Here is a 9,351-nt window from a genome sequence, read left to right on the forward strand (position 1 = left end):
CCCACACCGCCTTTCAGGATGTCCAAGTGGTAATGATGTAGTGACGGAGTGTGCAACACAAAGTCCTGCTCTCGGTGCTTGTTGTTTATGTTGCAATGTAGTGCCATACCGAACCTGCAGATGTGTCCATGATAGAAGATGGCCTTATACCCCACAATACCATGACTTGAAAGATGATCACCCGAGAGAGAAGCATACTGCCTATGACGTTTCTGCGGTTTACACTTATCCCTTCTGTCTCCAAGCTTTCTACGTCCCGGTGCAGCAATTCAAGGATTTTATCCATCCCATAGTTTTCTATGTATTTCTTTTTGCAGACGAGTACCAAATGGATGTGCGAACCATGTGTCCTTAGGAGAGCTGCTGCATTGAAAACTGCAGTACACCGCCATGAATTTGTGCGGTAGTCTTTGTTCTCCTATGGGGTTGCCAACTTCAATCAAACTTCAAACTTCAATCAACTCAAACTGATTTTTCTCGTCGGCGTAGAGATGGATGCACAACTTTTGGTGATCACTGCAAAAATACTCATGGACTGTAAAGGGGGACCCATCAAATAGAGAGTTCAGCACGCTGTCACTGTGAGTGTGGTAACCTGTGAACGATGCACTGCACAATTCGATGTAGGACTTCAGAACTTCCAAGCCTGACACATACTGGTAGCTTGCACGTGCACCACTTGCTTCATCTAGGGACACGCTGAGAGGTGAGACGGACCTGAACCTGTCCAACTAATAGCGCTTACGGCCTGCCTTTGTAAGCAAGTGTGAAAGTTATCGATCAATGTAGGGCCCAACAGTTTCGGGAGACTGTTCTGATAGGTGTGCTCCTAACTTGTGAAGCAGTGACATCGTGTCATTTGCAATATCATTTATGGTGAAGTACGGAAGTTTTTTTTTTCTCTCTTTCCACTTGACTAACAGCTGGGCAAAGTTTTTCCTTAGACTGTCCTCCGCTATTCTTCCATGGCTCTGCTGCTTCTAATTGGAGTGGTGTCTAGTCCTAATGATGCCTAGTTCGGCTTCACCCTCCTACTGCAGAGATCTGGTGCCTCACAAAGTGAGTAAAGTGCATTGCGTTCTCACCCCGGGGTACATCAGGATGCAGTATACAAGCGGGTACATTCTGTAGCTCCTCATCTTTGCGAGGATGTGACGCCGAGAGAAAGGGAAGGACTCAAATGTTACACAGCAGCTTCCCAAATCACATTTCCAATTCCGTTCGTGCCTGTGGTATGACCTTATGTGACGCAGGACCGGTTTCAGAGTGAAGGTCCAATGACCTCAACGGAGACACTGGAAGTGCCTGACTGGAGGCATCTGTAATATGATGACCTTGGTAAGTTAGAACCACACTTAGGGTTCTCAATCCCAAGCCACTTTTGCAGTCCGGGATTTTTTTGCTGTCAGCCCCGGGATCCCGGGACGGGATTTCGGGATTGTGACGAGTTTAGATGCTTGCTTCCAAGTATAGTCCTGCGCGGATTAGAATTATCTGACCTGCATCCGCCCGCAGCCCGCAAAGTTTCTCCAAAAGCTCACCCGCACCCAACCCGCTACCCACAACGCGAGTAACGTGGACGTGTAAACTGAGGATACTCCCCGGTATACGCCTGACGCTTTGATGTGTCTGTGTGCATGGTTTCTTGTACGACATCAGCGCATGGGGCAAAAGGTGCAAGCGAGTGTTGCGATTTGAGGGATGATGATACGAAACGCGACATGGACAAAGAGTGACACACAGGCGCTGTTGCACCCTAACGGTGTGAGCGTTACGTTTGTCCCGCCCTTGTCAACGACCTTTTACGTCATATTTCCAGCCACTGCGGTAGAGACGCGAACGAAATTGAGCAACTCGGTGTACTTTTTAATAGTGTTTTGGTAGAATGCGTCGACCAGCGAACCCGACCCGCTACTCGCAGGGAACGGAAAACCTAGACGCGCCTCCCGCAACAACGTGCGAGTCACCCGCGGGTGCCCGCAGGTCCAACGGGCCGTGCAGGACACTACTTCCAAGTTCATATAACCTCAGTGTGACTCTATCGGCGTGTTGTGCCCAGTTCCTGCCCGGTTTCTCAATTATACCCCTTCGTGAAGGAAAGCACTTGAAAATTCGCAGTGTAAGCACATTAGTGATATAGTGACAGCGGAATGGTTGCATTTTATTATTTTTGCTATGATAATGCCACTTCTTTTATTCATCTACATTTCGCTGTTTCAATTGGGAAGAAGGCGACACCCCCTATACGCTTCGAGTAACAGGGTTGCTCTATATTTTCCTCAAACGGTATAACATTCCACGTCAATGGACAACAGCAAAAAAAAAAAAGAAAAGAAAAAGAGAGAAAGAAAGAAAAGGAAACAAAAAAACAACAACTAAGCGCTGAACGGTTTACAACACCGTCGCTGTGTGGCTATCACTATGTAAAACGATTAAGACACAACCTCAGAAAGCACACTGCGTCGAGGGTGGTGCCCCCAGTTCGTAGTGAACGTTTGTACAAGTATTGGCTGTCGAATTGAAGGTCCGTTCAACTTATGTGCTAGAAGAAGCGGCGGTCAGCAAACACATGTGCGCAGTTGTAGGCAGCAGTCCTCTGCCACCTCCACTCATCAAGAGCGTCATTTTCTTGCGAAGGATTGGGCCTGCGCCTGATGGCCCACAGGTGTTCGATTTTCCTGTTGATTTTCTCTCACGAAATCCAGGGATATTCCGGAAGGAATCGCAGGACTTCGGGACGTCGAAAACTGGCTGGGATCCAGGGATTTCGGGGTTCGGGATATCCCGATTCACAATCCTACCCACACTATGCACTTTTTTTTTAATTGAGTGTAGAGCACTTCACGAGGACAGCAATAAGAGGAAACCGGAGGTGTCTTTGTGGCACTATGTTCGAAACAGGCCCTATGTTTGACGGAGCACCTGATTGTAACTCAGGTAACAGAAAAGCGGCGTGGCTCTCTTTGTGAAGCGCTACACTGTAAACTGAAAAACACCCTTATGGGTGTAAATGGCTTGTCCTATAACTGACACCTCTTTTTACACCATATGGTCTTACAACACCCCTTTCAGAGGGTGTATTCTGTGTAAGACACCATTTGAAAGGGTGCTTTTCCTTGAAAATGCTTTCTTTTGCACCCTTTAAACACCTTCTAGGAGGGTGTAAAGTTGTTAAACACCCTCCTAAAAGGGTGTTTAAAGGGTGCAAAAGAAAGCATTTTCAAGGAAAAGCACCTTTTCAAAGGGTGTCTTACACAGAATACACCCTCTTAAAAGGGTGTTCTAAGACCATATGGTGTAAAAAGAGGTGTCAGTTATAGGACAAGCCATTTACACCCATAGGGGTGTTTTTCAGTTTACAGTGTACGTACTGCGCGCAAAGCACATCGTAAACTAAAGTAAAGTAGCCTGCACAAGTTAGGGGGCATGTAATATACAGTAGAGAAGGAAGATATTGATAATGATTCTAGCCATAGGGGCGAAAATAATTAATTTTATTTATTTGTTTGAATATACTGGAAACCCCAAAAAGGGTTCAAGTAGGGTCGGTGCAACATTTTACTAAAAATAGCACTCTGAAGTTTTGCTTTTTTAAGATAGACACACATGCAAACATACGCATACAAATACAAAAGTGTGGACCATTTGTTCAGATTAGCATTAAATGAATTTAACGTCGGTACGTACCCTACATGTACAGGGTGTCCCAGCTAAATGTGACCATATTTTTTAAAAATATATCAATCACTTTTTCCGAGATGAAATCAATTGCAATACAGCATATGCTGAAGGGCACTCCCTAGGAGGGCATTAGCAGACTCTTAAGGCAATGTCTTAATTAACTTTCAATGATTAACTTTTTAAATATAAAAGCTACAAAGTTGTTCCAATGAGAATATCTGATCTCTTCGGTCACCAGATACCAAAGCCGGAACACAATTTTTTGCTTTATTTCATTCATTGCGCATCTCTAGAGACGCGTCTTTCCTTCACCCCCAATACGAGAGGATGAAAGAGCACACTATCGCCTCTTCCGTCCTGGAAAAAGATTAAAAGAAAACAGAAAATGCAGCCCAAGATAAGGGTAGTTGCGATAGAGACAACCGATACATTTGTTTTTGTTTTGTTTCCGCAAGTTAAAGCCAATCTTCGACGCATTGCGCGGCACTGTGCTCTTTCACTCTCTCACACCGGGGGTGAAGGAAAGACGCTTCTTCGAAGATGCGCAATGAACAAAAAAAAAAAAAAAAAGGTGTTCCTTCACGAATTTTTGCGGACGATCTATCGAACGGATTTTTGTTCTGAAAACGGCTTTGGTATCCGGTGACCGAAGAGATCAGATGTTCTCATTGGAACAACTTCGTAGCTTTTATAATTAAAAAGTTAATTATTGAAAGTGAATTAAGACATTGCCTTAGGAGTCTGCTAATGCCCTCCTAGTCAGTGCCCTTCAGCATATGCTATATTGCAATTGATTTCATCTCAGAAAAGTGATATATATTTTTTTAAAAAATATGGTCACATTGAGCTGGGACGCCCTGTGTGCGCAGCACGGTTCAGTTATGACATTGACAGGTGAACAGCTCAACGGCTCATCTGAATTCGCAGAGCGGCACCACCCTTCTCTGCCTGCTTTACAGCTTGAAAACAAAACGGATAACACAATCACAGACACACTGTGCACACTATTGTGTCTCCTGTTAACTCCTCATCATACAGTATCTGAAATAGAACTTCGGTTTAGCGACAACGGCAATTCCATTGTTTACTACTTGCTTAGATGTGTCACAAACTTCTTGGAACAATTGTGCGTACCCTGGTTAAGGGATAGGCCGCAAAAGACGGAGGCTGGGCTTTTTTTTACTTGTTAGTCCTTGCACGAATAACGTCAAGAAGTCACCAGCGCCATTCACGGCGGCGGCCTTGTTTATGTTTACCTGAGGCGTTCTTCCTTTTCAGTGCATCATCGGCAGCGTAGCGCGGTTTTGGAATATGCTTTTTTTTTTTTTCATTTCTTAAGTTTCTCATTGTGTACTTCTGGTTCCAACATTGAGCGATTGCATTTTGTTGTTTTGTGCGCATCAGCCATGGGTGTCGTGCTTGGTTGTTGTCTCAAGCGCGGATATTGTAGGAAAATTTTTCTTGAGTGACGCGGTGTCTCATTTGGTGATGCCACTGGTAGGCGACACATTTGAAAGATAGCTTCACGTAACACTTCTGTGCATTGTGGTCAAGTCCATTTCAAGTAACGCTCACTGTTTAGCAGCGTTTGAAAATTTAGCGGAACTATTCAATTAATTTATTTGTGTTGCGGGAATGACACTTTAAGACTCTGTGAACCCACTGAAAAAGCGAAAATTCCGCTAAACGCGAAGAAACGAAGTGGCCTTACGCGCAATTCACGGAGGTGTTAGGTAAAGCCATCTTGCGTGCGGTGACGCCCTCCAGAGGGATGCCAAAACGGCACTCCGAGAATGTTCGTTGCTATCGCCGGTCATAAACGTAGACAAGGACAGATTTCAGGTAATAACTTTGCCCGGTAGGCAGTATTTTCTGAGTTACAGCAAAACGTGGAGTAAGCAGCATACTGCCACGAAACTTATTGTTCCATCAGGTGTTCCACGAAGTCTTCCAAAGGAAGATAGACATAGCGGACGACGATCTCAACGCTGACAAGCCTGAAATGTTTGTGTTGACTGCTGTGGGTCCCTTATTGCTTTCAAACGCGTTGCATTATTAATGAAAGGGATGCGTTGATACGTAACACCATGCCCTTCATGATGCTTCGTGTACGACTCACTTGTACGTAGTTTGTATTTCACTCTTAATGGCGACTGATCTACGATTTAATTCGCCACGAGGATGCCATTTTTACTGTCCCAGTTGCGTCCAACCGCAGTGGAAATACCTGAAACCATCCACTCATCTATCGTTACTGAACGCTCAATACCTGGCGGTCTAAACCTCTTACTGCGAAAAGTAATTGCTATAAATTTCCGCTCATACCGCCGACTGTTAGGAAACGAAATAAACTAGCACAGTCGTTAATGAGCTGTGCACGCGTAATCACTTTTACAAATTGTTAGCGACAGTTTTGTAATGGTGCCGCTGCTACATTATTGTTTTGACTTTGCTAAATTCACAAAAGGCTCACTTACATTTACTTCGGTAAACTAGTCGTATGCCGATGACAAGTGTAATAATGGTGGTAACAAGGGTAATAATCATGCAAGAGTCTCAGCTGTTGACTCAGCAAGATGCTTCCAAAGGCGTAGAAGCCGCAAATGAAGATGTGACAGTCATGGTGACAAGAAAGAAAATACGGTGCTGTCAGGAAGTAACAGATGGTGTAGCTGCCTTGCCTACGATTAACAAATGCGAACGTCGGAAGAACCGTATGTCACACCTTTCATTCATTTGTCAATAGAGCTTCGTGCACCATTGTTAGTGTGCCCCGGAATCAGTCATGACGTATTTTCTGCAGTTTCAAATGTTGTGTTTATTCACACATATAACAGGATGATGACACATGCAGGATTCCTCTTGCCCAAAATAAATAGAAGCTAATATAGCTAAAACAGAACTCTTACAAACCACCGCAGCCAAGCGAAATCACAATATGAATAGAGCAATGAGAATGATTTGCCTGTACAAAATTTAAAACTCTTCAAAAAAGAAAAATGAAACCTTGCTGATGTTCACTGGATGTCAAGGGAACATGATAAAACATTCCTATCAAAATCCCTCATTGTTTAGCCACTGGGATTGGACGTTTGATCTGGGATGATCAATATTTCTACTTTGCAGGCATGTGGAGGCAATAGCCTCATTAGCATATTTTGTCAACTCATGCCAGGTGAAGTAAATAGAATCCTTCACGAAGAAATCCTTGTGTGCCAAGGCGGCCTCGATTTGTTTAATTATCTGCATCCACACACATTTTAACCAACTTCGTCTTCTTTTTTACCTCATGCATTTCACATACGTCTCTTGAGGCACAAGGCATTCTTAAGAGATGGCTGGAGCGGTCGCCGCTCGAGGAAGGCCGTACGGTTCTTCGGGATGCTCGAGGTATCGCGCTCGTGCGCACGCTATACCGAGATGGCGGCCATGGACAGGCTTATTTGGCTGCGTGAGAGATGGGACGTGGAAGACTTCACAGAATCAGTCGCGTTTATTACTCGCTGTGCGCATCTAACTGCGAATCGGCGACCTCTTCTTGCAGCAGTGCAGAGGCGACTACTGTATGAACAGCAGAACCCCTTGGAACGGTACACCAATGAAGATTTCAAGCAAAGGTACCGGTTGAGCAAAGCCACTGTTGTTTCCATCGTAGAGGAATTGCTGCTTCGGCCATACCCAAATGGACGAGGCTCGCCATTGCCGCCACTCTTGCAAGTGACTACAACTCTGCGGTTCTATGCTGCTGGTACTTTTCAGCTGGCCAACGCGGACATTTCCAGTGTATCGCAACCGACGGTGTGCCGCCTAGTGAAGAGGGTCAGCAGAGCCATCGCTACCAAGTTGTTACCGTGTCATGTTACCTTTCCTGCACCCGAGGGCATGTCGCTGGCTATGCAAAATTTCTATAGAATCGCCAGTGTACCAGGTGTAACTGGGTGCATTGATTGTACTCATGTTAGGATAAAGAGCCCCGGAGGTCCTGCAGCGGAAACGTTCCGAGACAGGAACGGCAGCTTTTCTATTAACGTTCAGGTGAAGCGTTCCTTATGTTTCAATTATTACGTTGTGCAATGCATAGTTATTGAGCTGACCTTTATCTTGCCATAGAGTCGCACGGCCACGAATTTGTATTTGTTCTGCGTTTCCCTTTTCGGTAGTGAGGTTTCCAAGCATGAACGGCTGGACGAAATGAAAATTTGTATCAGTATGTAAATGTCATGCAAAGTTCTCCTGTCGAACTGTAATATGTCAGAAGTGTATACTTCCAGTTCGTGTCGTAATCACACAATCTCATTGTCTGTGTTCCCATTATAGGCTATAACTGGCCCAGAACTGCAATTCTTTGATGTTGTCGCTAGTTGGCCTGGCTCTGTCCACGACAGCAGGATCTTCGACAACAGCCGTGCCAAGTTCTTGTTCGAAGAACGTTTGTTACCTGGCATTCTGCTTGGCGACAGTGGTTATCCATGTCTTCCATATCTTCTGACACCATTACTACAACCGCGCTCGCAAGCTGAGAAGCGATACAACACCGCTCACATAAAGACCCGCAACACGGTTGAGCGTGCCTTTGGTGTGTGGAAGCGACGCTTTTCATGCCTAAACATGAAACTTCAAACCAAAGTCGAGACATCAGTGACAATCATAACTGCGTGTGCAGCATTGCACAATATTGCACGAAAAATGAACGACTCGTGGGAGCTAGCAGATGACCCACAAAGTACAAACGAAACTGGTTCTTGGGAGTGCCGAGGAGCAACGACATCAGGAGCAGCCGCACGAGCGGCGCTCATCTCTAGGAATTTCGCGAATTGAACGGCCTATGGCACAAAAGTCTACTGCGTAACAGTTCTGGTTTACCATGAGAAATTGATGTTCTGAGGCTGGAACACATAGAAAGGACAAATACATACAAAGCATCAAAGTGCCTAGGAAATTAATGATGAAATATGGAAATCACTGAAACTCTTAGCAAGCTGCAGGGCTCGAACCCACATCTCGGTAATCCAGAAGATGTGGGTTCGAGTCCTCTATCTCGCTAACCTTTTCAGTGACTTCCATCTTTCATCATTAGTTCTGGTTTATTTCTGTGCATCTACGCGACTGTGACTAGTGTGCAGCGCATTCATGTAGTTTAGTTGTTTCATGTTACGGTTCATTTATTGTCCGGATAGATGGATTCTTGATCGATTACGTTAAATGGAGCAGTGTCTTTGTGAGTAGAACCAAGAAAAATAAACGGTACAAATGTGAACAGGTTCCCTTGCACCCAGGAATGTTGTGCTACCCGCACCTTAGACACCAGGAATTTTCCGGGACTTTAGAGAGGGGGGGGGGAGAGGCCTGTGCCTCGTTGTCGTCGTTCCATCAGCACTATACTGCATATAGACGGTCGACGGCGGCAATAGACAGCCTTCAGTAGGCAGGTGAATCAAATGGCCACCCCATTCCTCTATGTAAGCTTTCGGGAACCAATGACGGCGATGCCATCGTTTATTCTCAATCATTTTCCAGAGTTTGATCTTCCACGGTATGCTTTCTGTGACATACGAGTGTCTTTGCGTTCGTTCTTTCTCTCCCTCATTTTCTTTTTGTTTTATCACACTCTGCCAATATGACTTGATTCTGCAAGTTTGATTCTACAGTCCCCCTAAACGTCAGGTCAAT

General features: G+C 45.0%; 1 protein-coding gene across 1 annotated transcript; it reads left to right on the top strand.

Moving 5' to 3' along the window:
- Positions 1-7,014: 7,014 nt before the first annotated feature.
- Positions 7,015-8,549, top strand: LOC135376451 (putative nuclease HARBI1). Its single transcript, XM_064608962.1, has one exon. The coding sequence runs from the start codon at positions 7,063-7,065 to the stop codon at positions 7,789-7,791; it is 729 nt and encodes a 242-aa protein (XP_064465032.1). The 5' UTR covers positions 7,015-7,062; the 3' UTR covers positions 7,792-8,549.
- The last annotated feature ends 802 nt before the right edge of the window (positions 8,550-9,351 follow it).

The sequence above is a fragment of the Ornithodoros turicata genome, chromosome 1, assembly GCF_037126465.1.
Source record: "Ornithodoros turicata isolate Travis chromosome 1, ASM3712646v1, whole genome shotgun sequence".
Classification (NCBI taxonomy): domain Eukaryota; kingdom Metazoa; phylum Arthropoda; class Arachnida; order Ixodida; family Argasidae; genus Ornithodoros; species Ornithodoros turicata.